The sequence below is a fragment of the Oryzias latipes genome, chromosome 11, assembly GCF_002234675.1.
Source record: "Oryzias latipes chromosome 11, ASM223467v1".
NCBI classification, from domain to species: domain Eukaryota; kingdom Metazoa; phylum Chordata; class Actinopteri; order Beloniformes; family Adrianichthyidae; genus Oryzias; species Oryzias latipes.
The window spans coordinates 1,616,140-1,632,543 of record NC_019869.2 but is presented as its reverse complement, the minus strand read 5'-3'; the positions used below and the strand labels follow the sequence as shown (position 1 = coordinate 1,632,543).

The 16,404-nt window shown below is 44.4% G+C and overlaps 2 protein-coding genes across 2 annotated transcripts in view; both read right to left on the bottom strand.

Moving 5' to 3' along the window:
* The window catches only part of LOC110015840 (CD209 antigen-like protein E), a 900,664-nt gene that overhangs the window by 708,221 nt on the left and 176,039 nt on the right, over nucleotides 1-16,404 (bottom strand). The window lies entirely within an intron of this gene.
* The window catches only part of LOC105357850 (asialoglycoprotein receptor 1-like), a 46,224-nt gene that overhangs the window by 13,381 nt on the left and 16,439 nt on the right, over nucleotides 1-16,404 (bottom strand). Inside the window, exons 6-7 of the mRNA XM_023959742.1 lie at nucleotides 16,008-16,070; nucleotides 313-375 (exon numbers count right to left, since the gene is read on the bottom strand). Coding sequence (XP_023815510.1) covers nucleotides 313-375; nucleotides 16,008-16,070 — 126 coding nt within the window. The remainder of the gene's footprint in view (nucleotides 1-312; nucleotides 376-16,007; nucleotides 16,071-16,404) is intronic.

Below are 16,404 nucleotides of genomic sequence, written 5' to 3'. Positions count from 1 at the left end.
GTTGGAGCAGATATGGAGAAACAGATTTTCAAAGCATCAATGCAATTAAAGCAGGAATAGAGTCAAAGACTTTGTTCAGACACAAAGACAAACAGTGACAGGAAACCGATAATGAAGTTAACAAATTTATTCCGCTTTTCATAGACGGATTATCCAGAGAACAGTGTGTTAATGGATCCCTTTAAGCTGAACTAACTCTATCAGTTAGAAACATTTTTAACCCAGTTTGAATGAAATAAAAAAAGTTTAATAAATGAGGTGAAATCAAGTAATAAAAATAAAGATGGTTTAGGAATTTTTAATGTTTCTCACCTTCAGAGTGATTCTTTTGCTCCTTCAATTCCATCTGCAGGTTGGTATTGTTGACCACCATGTCTGGAAAATTGCAATATTTGGTGAAATAAACTACAAAAGTGAACTAAATTCAAGTTTACATTGTGCTTTGAGGATAAACATCAAGAAATTAGAAAATAAAAGTCTGAGCTGTTTTTCAATAAACTATGATGTTGAGGTGTTAGATTTCATCTCACATCAGATGACTAAATAAAATGATGATTAAATCTGTTATCAGAACTGTTTATTATTACGTTTCAAACGCGTTCTCTGTTGTGACTTTATATGATGTTGCTCCGAGTTACCTTAGCGTGGGTGTTATCAGCGGGTCTCTTACTTAGGACAGACGACAGGGACACAGCTTTCGGTGCATGAGCATTTACATGTACTTTACTCTGAAAACTCCTCATGGCATATACAGGCCGACAGCACCATCTATTGGTGGCGGTGGTTATTACTGCTGTCTATCACAATATACCACATCCCTCTTTTCCCAAGACATGTTAGTCATAACATCTTCAACAGTTGTTTAAACACAAAAGCACCCTCTAAATAATTTGAACATTAGACGGTCTTATGCTCTTAACATAATGGCTAGGCAAATTCAGATTGTAAACAACCTTACATTTAACAATGTGCATCTTAGTGCAGTAGTCTGAAACTTCGACATACAAACATTTAACTTATTTCTTACAATGTTTCAAAACGAACATACTCTTTTCTTTTACGTAACCATTAAACAAATCAAAGCAACAGTATGAACACAAAACTGTCACATTAACTAGTCTCTGTATCTGGCAGGACGTATGACTGCTCGACCACTGCGTGTGAAGTACGGTGCTGTGTTTTCCATACTCTCTGAAGATGATTTCTGTGGGGAATCACATGCTGGTGGATCAACTGACTCTGGGTTTTGAGAAAATAGTCCATCCGAGTCCAAATTCAGAGTTGTGTCCTTAAACAGACTTGAGTGTGTTTTCCTCAGATGCCTTCTGTTCCTCCTGAGAGTATTACCTGATGGTGTTCGCACGGTGTAGGAGCGTGGTTCCTCTCTTTGATGAACGATGACTGCTGGCTCCCAACCGCGGCGGGTTTGCATATGCACAGTGTCACCAGGAGATAGAACTGGTAGTAGTCTTGCACGCTTGTCAAAGTTTAACTTTTGTTTTGATTGCATGTCTCGTAGTTTTTCTGGGATGTTTTGTGGGGTTGACTGTCTCAACACATTACTAGAACATGGCAGTGTGCTGCGCAGGACTCTTCCCATCAACATTTGTGCGGGTGACAAGTTTAATCCAGTAACTGGAGTGTTTCTCAGTGACAACATCACTAGATGTGGATCAGTGCCGGTCTGGATTGCTTTCTTTAGTGCATGTTTGACAGTCTTGATGGCTCGCTCCGCCATTCCGTTTGAAGAGGGAAAACCAGGGCTGGAATGTGTGAGCTTAATCTCCCAAGCATCTGCGAATGATTTCATCTCATAGCTGGCAAATGGAACATGGTCGCTCACTATTTCTTTGGGAATCCCGTGTCTTGCAAACACTGACTTCATCTTTTGAATGACAGAGTAAGCTGTTTTGTCTGGTAAGTTGAGAACCTCTGGGTATTTGGTCAGGTAATCAATCAACAACAGATACGGCTGACCCTCCAGCTCGAAAATATCTGCTCCAATTTTCATCCACGGCAGTTCCAGAATCATGTGTGGAACAAGTGGCTCCGCTTGGTTCTGTGGTTGCATTTGCTGGCACTGTTCACATTTTTGAATCATAGTCTCTATATCACTGGACATACCAGGCCAGTATAGCACTTTTCTTGCTTTAGCTTTCGTGCGCTGTATACCTTGATGAGCCATGTGCAGTTTTTCCAGGATAATTTGTCGGAAGTTCTGTGGTATCACGATCTTGTCTCCTACCATGACTATGCCTTTGTGAATGCTGATGTTGTGTCGCATGGGCCAATAGCAATATAGTGCTCGGTCTAAACTTTTACGTTTAGCTGGCCACCCATGAATGTGTTTTTCACACACAGCTTGTAGTTCACTGTCTGTTGCAACTGCTGTTCTCAGTCTATTGAGTGTGTCTTTACTCAGTGCCTCTGCAGCCTCTAATGCATACACAACTCTCTCATCACAGCCATTTTCACTTGTGGAGTCATTGTCACTGGTTGTTGTAGCACGAGAGAGGGCATCGGCTATGAACATGTGTTTGCCGGGCGTGTATGTGACAGTGAGTTCATACCTTTGCAGCTGTAACAGCATTCCTTGCAATCTGGCTGGTGCTTTGGACAGCGGTTTGCGCATGATCGCTTCAAGAGGCTTGTGATCAGACTGCACAGTCACTGGTCTTCCATAGACATACTGGTGGAATCTTTTGGTAGCAAACACAATGGCAAGCAGCTCTTTTTCAATTTGGGCGTATCTCTTTTCTGTGTCCGTGAGTGCTCGTGACGCATAACATACAGGTTGTCCATCCTGTAGCAGGCAAGCACCCAGTCCATCTTTTGAAGAGTCTGCTTGTAGAGTCAAGGATTTAGTTTGGTCATAGAATCTCAGAACTGGAGCTTGAGTTAGCGCCGTCTTCAGTGTGCTTAACGCAGCTGTGTGGTGTGGTTGCCACTGCCACACAGTGTCCTTCTTTAGTAACTGCCTCAAAGGTGCAGTAACCGACGCTTCATTTGGGATGTACTGTGCCAAGAATTTTACCATTCCCAGAAGACGCTGGAGACTTTGTTTATCCTCTGGATTTGGCATGTCAATAATGGCTTTAATCTTTGTGTCGTCTGCTTTCTGGCCTGCTGCAGTTATGATGTGACCCATGTATTTCACTGTGTCTACTTTGAATTGAATTTTGTCCTTGTTAAACTTCACATTTGCTGTTTTCGCTCTCTCCATTACCTTTTGCAGGATTTCATCATGCTCGCGCTCTGAAGTTGCTGCTATGATCATGTCATCTGCGATGATAAATACACCAGGGATGTCACCAAAAGTCTCACAGTTCTTTTGTTGAAAAACCTCACTGGCAGACTTAATGCCAAATGGGAGCCGGAGGAAACGAAACCGGCCCCAAGGTGTGTTAAATGTGCAGAGCTTAGAAGATGGCTCGTCCAGTTTGATCTGCCAGTAACCATCTTTTTCATCCAGAATGGTGAAGATTGATTTTCCTGCCAGTTTACTACGAACATCCTCATGTGTGGGGATAGAATAGTGCTGGCGTTTTACTGCTTGGTTCAGGTCACAAGGGTCCAAACACACCCTTAGTGTTCCATTCTTTTTCTGTGTTGCAACCAGACTATTTACCCAATCTGTGGGCTCCTTGACTGGCTTTATTACATTTCTGTCTTGTAAGTCTTTCAGTGTCTTTTTCAGTGGCTCCATTATGGACAGTGGAACATTTCTGCATGCATGAATCACAGGTGTGACGTTTGGGTCTATGTGTATGTGGTGAACTCCAGGAAACTCACCCAAGCCTGTGAAGACCTCTGCGTACTTCTCAATGAGCTCTTCCTTGGTTGCTGGTGGTTTGGTTGGCTGTGGAGACTTTGCTGCTGCGATTGTCCCAATTCGTTTCACCAGGTGCAGCTGTTCACAAGCTTTTCCACCTAGGATCGACTTATCTGCATGGCTGGACACCAGAAAGTCACACACAGCTTTACACTTCCTTGTTTCACATTCAAGAGAAACTACACCATCTGGGTGTATGCGGGTTCCACCAAAAGCTATGAGGACAGTCTTTGTGGGCTGTAATTGAGGAGCACCAGGCAGCTTTGCATAAACTGACTTGGGCAGTACATTTGCATCCGCACCTGTGTCAAGTTTGAAAGTAACTTGCATGCCTTCAATGTTCACAGTTTCATTCCAACTACCATCTATGTCACCATCATCACTCCGCACCATGCCTATGTACAATGAGTCAACTTCAGTCTCAATGTTGTTCATGTTTTTCTTGAAGTAGCCTTTTTTCTCTGCATTTGTTCTGCATACCTTGGAAAAGTGATTATTTTTTCCACACTTGTGACACGTTGCTCCATAAGCTGGACACTGTCGAGGCTCGTGCTTATTACCACATTTGGTGCAAACCACTTGCTTGTTGCTGCTCGTTCGGTGTTTGCCATGTGCTGATTTATTGTGTCCTTGAGCTTTCTTCAACGTATCCACTGCTGTGTCGTGGGTGACAGGTGTTGACTGCATGACCTGGATCTGTGCTTTGGCCACCTCTGCTGATCTGCATATTTCTAATGCTTTACGAAGAGTGAGGTCATTCTCCCGAAGCAGTCTCTCTTTCAGTCTTGTGTCATTTATGCTGAACACCAATTTATCCCTGATCATGCCTTCCTCATCAGCTCCAAACTCACAATTTTTGCTTTTTTGACGGAGCTCTGTGACATATCTGTCCACTGATATTCCTGACATCATTGGGTGTGACCAGAACTGATGGCGCTCAAATACAACATTCTTTTGTGGGCTACAGTAGTCTTTGAATGCTTTCAGAATGTCCTCCATCGTAAGTGCGTCTCCGGCTGGGGTAATAGCAAGTGTGTTGTACACTTCTAAAGCTTCCTCGCCGATGGTGTGAAGAAGAATGGCTATTTTAACCTTTTCATCTTTTTCCAACGCACATGTTGCAGTCATGTACAACTGGAATCTTTGTTCCCATCTGCGCCAAGTTTCTGACAGATTGCCGGTGAGCAGCAGCGGCGATGGCGGTTTGAACTGCTCCATGTTTTCAGCAACGGTGAACTATGCTAATTTAAGCTAGCTCACTTGTGGTGCTCGGCTGCAGTCTCCCTCTCACACGACAGCTTGCACTTCTGACACCATGTTGTGACTTTATATGATGTTGCTCCGAGTTACCTTAGCGTGGGTGTTATCAGCGGGTCTCTTACTTAGGACAGACGACAGGGACACAGCTTTCGGTGCATGAGCATTTACATGTACTTTACTCTGAAAACTCCTCATGGCATATACAGGCCGACAGCACCATCTATTGGTGGTGGTGGTTATTACTGCTGTCTATCACAATATACCACATTCTCATCTTCTTCTTTTTTTTTTTTTGTTTTTTTTTTAACTTGTCCTGTCCAACAGCTGGGCAGACAGATGAGAACTGAAGGCCTCTTGTGTTGGACATATTTTACTTTAACAAGAGGGGTTATTAATCTTCAGACAAACCAAAGGTATGTCTGAATAAACCCCTTTTGTAAATGAGGCCAAACTTTATTAATTTCAATCATGTTTGAAAATCTTTGGTGTTGGACCGGACGTAAAAGGAAAGAACGGAAGAAGACAGAGGGACGTTAGAGAGAGGGGGGGGGGTAGGAGGGTGATAGGAGGGGAAGGGGGGTAAGACCATGAAGCAGCATAAAGCAACAAGTTTACTGGTTGTTAATCATTATGGTAAGGTTCAAATGTAGTACAAAAAGGGCGGGGCCTATCCACACACACACTCAAATGTTATAAACACACCTGCTAGCTGCAAAAATGTCCACATGTCAACACGTACACAAAACAGATAGTGTTCACACGCATACCTATGCCTTAAAACCAACTAGTGTGAAATATTTCAGTCATTCAATCATGCAAACTGTTAGTGCAAAGGTGAGCTAACACCTGTGCTCAGGTGAGTGTTTATGTTCTTCTAAAATGGATGGTGGAACGTGACAAGAAGGAGGGAGAGTGCCCAGCCATCCCCACCCCAAGACCCCCACCCGCAGCAGCAGCCGGAATCCCCCCAACGCCACATGGGAACCGGCAGGGAACAACCGCCGCCCGGGCGACCAAGCCCGCCACCCAGGCCAGGGCCAACAGAGCTCTGGTCAGGCCTCGACGGGACCGAGGCAGCCAACCGGCCGGGGAAACCGCCGATGGCCTCAGCGGAGACCCCGACCCGTCAACCCCCCCTGCCCCGTACCAATAGTGCCCCCCCCCCCCCCAGAATGCCCCCCCACAGGACAGGGCCGACAAGACCCCCCCCACCCCACCCCAGACCCCGCAGCCGAAGCGGATGACACCCAGAGCGACCGGGGGCCCCAAGAGGGTTGTCCCGTCCCGCCCCAGAGCCAGGGAAGGGCCGATCCCAGCCCCAGGTGTAGATGGACAGCCCATCCAGCGCCGCTGGGCCCCCCCCGAAAAGGGGCCCCCCCCGAAAAGGGGCCCCCCGCCAACCCCCCCAGCACAGGCAAAGGAACCCCCCCCCAAGCCAAGCCAGACCACCCCCCCACCACGCACCCCCACACCCAAGCCCAGAGGACCACGCAGCACCCCAGCCCGCCCCACCCAGGCGCCGGACCCGACCCCCTACCAACAGAGCCCCCACCACCCCCCGCCAGGCACCGGAGGCCCCGACCCCCACCCCGGCCCGCGGCAGAAGGGCAAGGAGCAACGACGACCAGGCCCCCCCATCCCCTAAGTCATGGAGTTAGCTATGGGAGACCAGAGAGACCGAATTCTTTCAAAGTTACTTGAACCTTGGGCTGACATTTTTTCCAAGCTGATATGATCAAGCAGCAGATTTCTGTGTTAACTTATATTTATATTTTTCTTGCTTTTCCAATTTATTAAAATAGTTTTTTTAGCAATGCATAGAGTTATGAAAATGATAGAGCCTAATCCTCCTTCTACATCGATGGCAGTCATGTCACCAAGCACACAAAGTGACGGTGAAGCTGTGATTGAAACCTTTAGCCAGACTGATAGATCGGCACATACCTGCTGCCAGAGAGCCTGGACAGGAGTGCAGAACCACAGTGCATGCATGTAATTGTCGGGTAGATTACCGTCACAGTGCTGACAAATGTCTGAGTTGCTGAGACCCATCTTGAACATCCTCTGTCCAGTGTAGTAAATTCTGTGTAGAGTTTTGAAATGGATTAGCTGCAGATTTGGACTTTTTGTCAGTTTAAAGGTGTTTAGACAAAGTTCTGACCAAAAACTTTCATCTGTGCTGATGCTCAAATCCGCATCCCATTTTGTTGTCGGAAGTGAAATATTATTATCTAAATTACATAAAAGTTTGTATATTTTGGAGAGAGTTTTATTCATTGAGAAATTGATCAGAGTGGTAACTACATCTGGTAGCTTTAAATCGTTGTCTCTGTATTTAAACGTTTTAGTAATAATTGATTTAAGTTGCTGATATTCCAAGAAGTTATTTATTCCATGTTTGTCTTGAAGTTCCTGGGGAGTTATGAATCTTCTATCAATAATTTTGTGCTCTAGTTGTTTTATGCCCCCTGCTTGCCAAGCTGGGAAGTGGATAATTTTTTTGTTTATGAGGATGTCTGGGTTGTTCCAGATGGGTGTCATTTTGCACGGTTGAATTGATGATTTTGATATTTTGAGAAATTCCCACCAGGCTGTTAAAGTGGCGTTTATATTAATGCTTTTGAAACAATCCTGTTTTTTAACTGTTTGGCTAATAAATGGTAGATCTGACAGGTTGATCTTTCCACATAACGCCTGTTCCAAGTCTAACCATGAGTTGGTTTCTGGATTATTTTTTAACCATTTTAAGATGTATTGTAATCTATTTGCAAGAAAGTAATTGTGGAAGTTAGGTAATTCTAATCCTCCACAGCTTTTTGCAGATTTAAAAGTTTTTAGACTAATTCTTGCAGGTTTATTGTTCCATAGAAAGCTTGATATGGATGAGTCTAATGTTTTGAACCATTTTAATGGCGGTTGTGTGGGAATCATTGAGAAGAGATAATTAACTTTGGGTACGATTTTCATTTTTACTGTGGCTACCTTGCCCATAAGGGACAGAGGCAGGTTGGTCCAGAGTGTTAGATCGTCCTGTATGCTTTTCAGTAATGGGGTGTAGTTTAGCTGCACCAGTTCTGATAGTTTGGGGGAAAAATTGATACCTAGATATTTGATATTTCCTGATTTAACTGGTATTGTGAGTCTTTGCTCCGCATTATTGTTCAGTGGTAATAAAACAGACTTATTCCAATTAATGGAATAGTCTGATATAGAGGAGAATTCATTAATGATTGTTGCCGTTTCATTTACAGAATGTATATTCCTTAAAAACAGTAATATGTCATCTGCATAGAGACTGATTTTATGATGGCTGTGTTTGTTTTTAATTCCTTTAATGCTCTCATTCTGTCTTATTGCTGCAGCTAGAGGCTCAATAAATATAGCAAAAAGAGAAGGAGAGAGTGGGCAACCCTGTCTGGTTCCTCTTCCAAGAAAAAACCTGTTGGAAGTCTGTTTATTATTTCTAACTGATGCATTGGGGTTGTGGTATAATATTTTGATCCAATTGATGAATGATTCTCCAAACCCAAACTTATGGAGGGCAGCAATAAGGAACTTCCAATTTACTCTATCAAAGGCTTTTTCAGCATCCAGTGATAGTATAGTCATTTCCTGGTTTTTGATGGTGGCAAAGTCTATTATGTTAACGAGTCTGCGGACGTTGTCATCCGAGTGTCTGCCTTTGATGAATCCAGTTTGATCAAAGTGAATTATGTGAGGAGTGACTTTTTCTATTCTCTGTGCTAGTGCTTTGCAGATAATTTTTACATCTGCATTAATTAAAGAAATGGGGTGATAGCTTGAAGGACTAGTGGGATCTTTGTCTGGTTTTAGAAGAAGGATAATGTTGGCAGAGTTCATGTTAGGTGGTAGAGATTGGCTTTCATTGATAAATTTTACCGTTTTATAAAACGTTGGTGCCAGTTGTTCCCAGAATTCCTTATAAAACTCTAAGGAAAGCCGTCGGGTCCTGGTGCTTTACCATTAGGCATAAGTAACAGAGCTTCATGAAGCTCAGACAACGAGAGCGGAGAGTCTAAATTTGTGATTTGATCTTCGTTTAACCTGGGCAGGTTTACATTGTTGAGAAATGAGTTGATGCTTTGTTCTGATGGATTGATCTGTGGATTGTATAAGTTTTGATAAAAGTCTTTGAAAGCATTATTAATTTTTACCGGGTCATGGGTGACATTCCCTGTTTGGTCCATAATCGAAGTGATTGTTGATTTTTCTTTATTAATTTTAAGCTGATTAGCTAGAAATTTGCCAGATTTATTTGAGTTTTCATATCTTTCCAGTCGAAGCCTTTGTATCTGGAATTGTGTTTGTTTATTGATGATGTCATTTAACTGCAGTTTTAAATTTTTCAGGTCGCCCAGTATGTGTTCCTGTGCAGAAGCAGCATAAGCAGTCTCCAGGGTTTTGATTTCATTTTCTAGTTCTAATAAATCTGCTTTCTCTTTGCGTTTTTTATGCGTTGAATTAGAGATGATTTTCCCTCTCATGACTGCTTTTGCTGTTTCCCAAAGAACACTTGGTGATATTTCAGAAGTATTGTTGAATTCTAAGAAGGTTTCCCACTCTTTTTTAAAGAATTCAATAAATTCCTGGTCTTTTAACAGAGATGTATTAAACCTCCAGATTGAACCTGAGGGTGTGAGTACTTCCCTTGAAATAGTAACAGAGACTGGTGCATGGTCACTGATAATAATTGGATGAATGTTGGAACTTTTAATTTGTTTCAAAAGGGAGTTACTGACTAATAAATAATCTAAACGAGAGTGTGAATGGTGAACTGGAGAAAAAAAGGTGAACCCCTTAGTGCTTGGATGACATGAGCGCCAAGCGTCGCAGAGACCCAGATCATTCATGTACTGCTGTAGTATACATGCAGACTGCCATGTACGCTGGTTTGCTGCTGTGCTGAGTCTGTCAAGTTCAGGGTCCAAAACAAGGTTGACGTCTCCTCCTATAATGATTGTGGAGTCAGAGTGAACTGAGAGTGAGGTGAAGAATCTGTGAAAGAAGGAAGAGTCGTCAACATTAGGGCCATAGATACTGGCTATGCAAAAGTCCTTATTCTGAATGGATATATTAACGATTACAAATCTGCCTTCTGGGTCAGTAACTGTATCCTTATGAGTAAATGTAACATTTTTATTAATCAAAACTGAAACCCCTCTTTGTTTGGAGTTGAAACCGGCAGAATACATAACTGGATACTGGGAACAGCACAGGAGATGACCAGCTGATAAAGATAAATGGGTCTCCTGCAGTAAAGCTATATCTGCTTTAAGATCATCCAGGTGATTTAACACTTTCAATCTCTTTGGTCCAGAGCCAAGTCCACGCACATTCCAGCTAACGATGTTAAGACTGTTCATAGCTGTTCTAACCGGGAGAGTGCAAGGCTAAATAGTGCGTGTGCCCGTCCGTGTGCGCGTGCACGCTTTGCGTACCTGCTACACTGACAAGCGCTGTGCGTTGTGGGTGAACGTGTCTTGGCTGTGAGCTGCATGTTGCGTGCGTCCTGTGTGAGCCTAAGTGAGGTTTTTGCAGTTTATCAAGGTGTGTGTGCGGGATCGCGTGTGCATGCTCTTATGCGCGCTAGTATGCGCGCGCCCGTTCCGTGCATAAATAAATACTCACCGTGGTGGCGTTGACTTTACCTGATTCACATATGAGGAAATGGGAAGGGGGGGGGGGGACAAGAGAAAAGAGAGAGGAAAAGAGAAAGAACAAAAAACAAAAACAACGAAACAACAACAGAAACATGAATGTGAGAGAAAGAAAAAACACTTTTCCTGAGAGGTGTGGATTATTGATGATCCGATTATTTCCTATTCAATTAAATAAGTTTGCTGGTTTCTTCTGGGTGGCGCCGATGTCAGTGCACCTCTGAAAGCCTTCAGCACAGCCAGGGTGTTACCTCTGGGTCCCTGAACAGCTTGCCGTTCACAAAAAGTTTATCAACGGCAACCACCACACAGGCTCCAGCAGACAGGTGCTTCCTCCTCAGCGGGAAGAGGATTTTCCGCCGGCGGAGGATCTCGCCTGGAAACTGATCATTCACGCTATAATATGTGCCTTTCAGCTCTCGTCCTCTGCTTTTTACCAGCTCCTTTTGTTTGTAATGTTTAAATTTAGCAACAATAGGACGGGGACGCTGATTGTCCGGCCTTTTTCCTCCGAGCCGGTGAACCCTGTGGAAGGAGATCTTCTGGACTTCTTCCTTGGGGAGGTTCAGGTGGACCTCTATGAAGGACTTAACAATGTTCTCCGGGACTTCTCCTGCCTCTTCTGGAATCCCTGCGAACACTAGATTGTCCCTCATGCTCCTCGCCTGAAGATCCAGGAGGGTTTCTTTGATGGATCGGTTTTCCTCAGAGAGACGGGCGGTGTCGTTGCTCAGGGTCTTGACGGTCTCTCTGAAGGCCTGGTTCTCCGCTGCGAGCTCCTGCACCTGCTGTTGGCTGAACTCCAGAGACTCTCGCAGACCTTGGAATTCCTTATGGAGGATCTCCAGCAGATTTAAACGGCAATCAAGGCTGGAGAGCTTTTTATCAATTGAATCCAGGATATCAATCATGTTGCTGCCTGGGGAGGAGGCAGCCCCCGGGGAGTCTTCGGGACGGTTGCGTTTGGTGGACGGAGTGGCGGTGTTGGATTTCCTCATGAGGCAGGTATTGAAACACTCGTCGATGTAATTCTCCAGATCCTCCAGGTCCTCCAGGTCATCCAGGCTGGCAAATGCTTGACAAACTTTTTCAGATTTTTTTTTTTAACTTTCTGGATTATTTAAATCTTCTTTCTCTTTCGGCTTTTCCCATCAGGGGTCGCCACAGCGAATCATCCTTTTCCACCTCACTCTATCATGGACATCTTCTACCCTAACATTAGCCAACTTCATGTCCTCTGTTAAGACATCCATATATCTCCTCTTTGGCCGTCCTCTTGCCCTCCTGCCAGGCAGCTCCATCTCCAACATCCTTCTACCAATATATCCACTATCCCTCCTCTGAACATGTCCAAACCATCTCAGTCTGGCTTCTCTGACTTTGTCGCTAACACAGGCAACATGAGCCGTCCCTCTGATGTACTCGTTCCTTATCCTGTCTAACCTGGTCACTCCTAAGGAGAACCTCAACATCTTCATCTCCGCTACCTCCATCTCAGCCTCTTGTCTCTGTCTCACTGCTACCGTCTCTAACCCATAGAGCAGAGCTGGTCTCACCACTGTCTTGTACACCTTTCCTTTGAGTCTTGCTGGCACTCTTCTGTCACACAACACTCCTGACACTTTCCTCCACCCGCTCCAACCTGCCTGCACTCGCCTCTTCACCTCTTTTCCACACTCCCCATCCCACTGAACTGTTGACCCCAAGTACTTAAACTCCTGCACCTTCTTCACCTCAGCCCCCTGTAACCTAACGCTTCTACCTTGATCCCTCTCGTTCAGACACATGTATTCTGTCTTACTACGACTGACCTTCATACCTCTTCTTTCCAGAGCAAACCTCCACCTCTCTAGCTGTTCCTCCACCTGCTCTCTACTCTCACTGCAAATTACAATGTCATCCGCAAACATCATTGTCCAGGGAGATTCCTGTCTTACCTCGTCTGTCAGCCTGTCCATCAGCATAGCAAACAAAAAAGGACTCAAAGCTGATCCTTGGTGTAGTCCCACCTCCACCTTGAACTCCTCTGTCTGACCTACAGCACATCTCACCACCGTCATACTTCTCTCATACATGTCCTGAACTACTCTGACATACTTCTCTGCCACTCCAGACGACCTCATACAGTACCACAGCTCCTCCCTCGGCACCCTGTCATACGCCTTCTCTAAATCTACGAACACACAATGCAGCTCCTTCTGACCTTCTCTGTACTTTTCCATCAACATTCTCAAAGCAAAAATGGCATCAGTGGTGCTCTTACGGGGCATGAAACCATACTGCTGCTCACAAATCTCCACCTTCTTCCTAAGCCTGACTTCCACTACTCTTTCCCACAGCTTCATTGTGTGGCTCATCAACTTTATTCCTCTATAGTTGCTGCAGTTCTGCGTGTCACCCTTGTTCTTAAAGATCGGAACCAGAACGCTTCTCCTCCATTCCTCAGGCATCTTCTCACTCTCTAAAATCCTATTGAACAACCTTGTTAGAAATTCCACTGCTGTCTCTCCTAAGCACTTCCATACCTCCACAGGTACGTCATCAGGACCAACGGCCTTTCCGCTCTTCATCCTTTTCAGAGCCTTCCTAACCTCATCCTTTCCAATCTCTGCTACTTCCTGCTCCACAACAACCACTTCTTCCTCCCTTCTTTCCCTGTCATTTTCCACGTTCATCAGCTCCTCAAAATACTCCTTCCATCTTTTCTGTACACTCTCTTGGGTTGTTAGCACCTTTCCATCTCTGTCCTTAATCACCCTTATCTGTTGCACGTCCTTCCCATCTCTGTCTCTCTGTCTGGCTAGCCTGTACAAGTCCTTCTCTCCTTCCTTTGTGTCTAACCTGTCATATAGCTCATCGTAAGCTTTCTGTTTGGCCTTTGCCACCTCTCTCTTCACTCTACGCTGCGCTTCCTTGTACTCCTGTCTACCTTCGTCAGTCCTTTCTACATCCCACTTCCTTTTAGCCAACCTCTTCCTCTGGACGCATTCCTGTACTTCCTCATTCCACCACCAAGTGTCTTTACCGTCTTTCCTCTTTCCAGATGACACACCTAGCACCTTCCTACCTGTTTCCCTGATAATCTCTGCTGTAGTTTCCCAGTCATCTGGAAGGTCATCCTGACCACCCAGGACCTGTCTCAACTTCTGCCTAAATTCCTCACAAGTTTCTTCATTCTGTAGCTTCCACCACTTGGTCTTCTTTTCTGTTTTCCCTCTCTTCTTCTTCCTGACCTCCAGAGTCATCTTACACACCACCATGCGGTGCTGTCTGGCTACACTCTCTCCTACCACCACTTTGCAGTCACTAACCTCTCTCAAATGGCCTCGTCTACATAGGATGTAGTCCACCTGAGTACTCCTACCTCCACTTCTGTATGTCACTCTATGTTCCTCTCTCTTCTGGAAGTAAGTGTTGACTACAGCCATTTCCATCCTCTTCGCAAAGTCCACCACCATCTGTCCCTCCAGATTCCTTTCCTTCACACCAAACCTGCCCATCACCTCCTCATCACCTCTATTGCCCTCACCAACATGCCCATTAAAGTCTGCTCCAATAACAACTCTCTCTCCTCTGGGGATACTCTCTATGACCTCATCCAACTCACTCCAGAATCTCTCCTTCACTTCTAACTCACAGCCAACCTGTGGCGCATACCCACTGACTACATTCACCATCACCTCTTCAATTTCTAACTTTAGGCTCATCAACCTGTCTGAGACTCTTTTCACCTCTAGAACGCTGTTTACAAACTCCCCCTTCAGAATCACTCCTACCCCGTTTCTCTTCCTATCAACACCATGATAGAACAGTTTGTATCCTCCTCCAATACTACGTGCCTTGCTGCCCTTCCACCTTGTCTCCTGCACACACAGTACATCTACCTTCCTTCTCTCCATCATGTCTGCCAGCTCTCTGCCTTTCCCTGTCATTGTGCCAACGTTAAGAGTCCCTATTCTCAAACCTATGTTCCTGCCTTTTCCCTTCTCTCTCTGGCCACGGACCCTTCTGCCTCCCCTCTTTCTTCGACCAACAGTAGTCAAATTTCCACCGACACCCTGTAGGTTAACAGCATCGGTGGCGGTCGTTGTTAACCCGGGCCTCGACCGATCCGGTATGTCTAAAGTGTTGTGGATGATTCGCATGGTTATTTTGGCAATTTTTACGCCGGATGCCCTTCCTGACGCAACCCTCTCTATTTATCCGGGCTTGGGACCGGCACAGAGGCAACTGGCTTGCAACCCCTGTGGCTAGATTTTTCTGGATTATTTAAATATGGCGGTGTAATGAAATAAACCAAAAATGTTTGTTCACAACTTATGCGCCGCCAAGTAAACTCACCACACTCCTCCCGTCGGCTCTCGGGATACTACAGCATCACGTGTCTCCAGACGGGCCTACACCTGGCTGTGGATCCTGTCTCCGGCTCAACTCCTTTGACTTTCCCCCCAACCACGGCTGGATGAAGCTCGTCTGCTGGACTTTATATATGTAGTTGTAGATTTAGATAAGTTAATTCTTCTCTATGAGTTCTGGTAAATTGCCTGTCCGTCCTGGGGGAGGATCCCTCCTTCATGTGGGCACCCCTGAGGTTTCTTCGTTTTTTCCGGATTCCGTTTTTTTTTTGGGAGTTTTTCCTTACCGCGAAGGGGGGTCTAAGGGCAGGGATGCCAGTATAGCTTAGTCAGTTTGTGAGTTCATTTTAGTATTTTCCTATTGAACTCTTTGTATTCGTGATCCTTTTGAGTTCATGTTTTACTTCGAAGCCCATCGAGACGACTGCTGTTGTGATTTTGGGCTATACAAATAAAATTGAATTGAATTGAATTGAACAGGATGTTGTCAAATTTTGTATGTGTGCGGGGGGGGGGGGGGGTTACTCGCCCAGGGAGTAAGTTAGTGTAGAACCGCTGCTGACTGTTACTGTTGGAGCAGATATGGAGAAACAGATTTTCAAAGCATCAATGCAATTAAAGCAGGAATAGAGTCAAAGACTTTGTTCAGACACAAAGACAAACAGTGACAGGAAACCGATAATGAAGTTAACAAATTTATTCCGCTTTTCATAGACGGATTATCCAGAGAACAGTGTGTTAATGGATCCCTTTAAGCTGAACTAACTCTATCAGTTAGAAACATTTTTAACCCAGTTTGAATGAAATAAAAAAAGTTTAATAAATGAGGTGAAATCAAGTAATAAAAATAAAGATGGTTTAGGAATTTTTAATGTTTCTCACCTTCAAAGTGATTCTTTAGCTCCTTCAATTCCATCTGCAGATTGGTATTGTTGACCACCATGTCTGGAAAATTGCAATATTTGGTGAAATAAACTACAAAAGTGAATTAAATTCAAGTTTACATTGTGCTTTGAGGATAAACATCAAGAAATAAGAAAATAAAAGTCTGAGCTGCTAGATTGAAGTTTTTCAATAAACTATGATGTTGAGGTGTTAGATTTCATCTCACATCAGATGACTAAATAAAATGATGATTAAATCTGTTATCAGAACTGTTTATTATTAGGTTTCAAACGCGTTCTCATCTTCTCCTGCACAGCAGTACAGAACAGTTCCTGTTCAGAAGCAAAGTTCTTCATTTTCAGAACTGCATTATAATGATGACTGCAAGTAAATC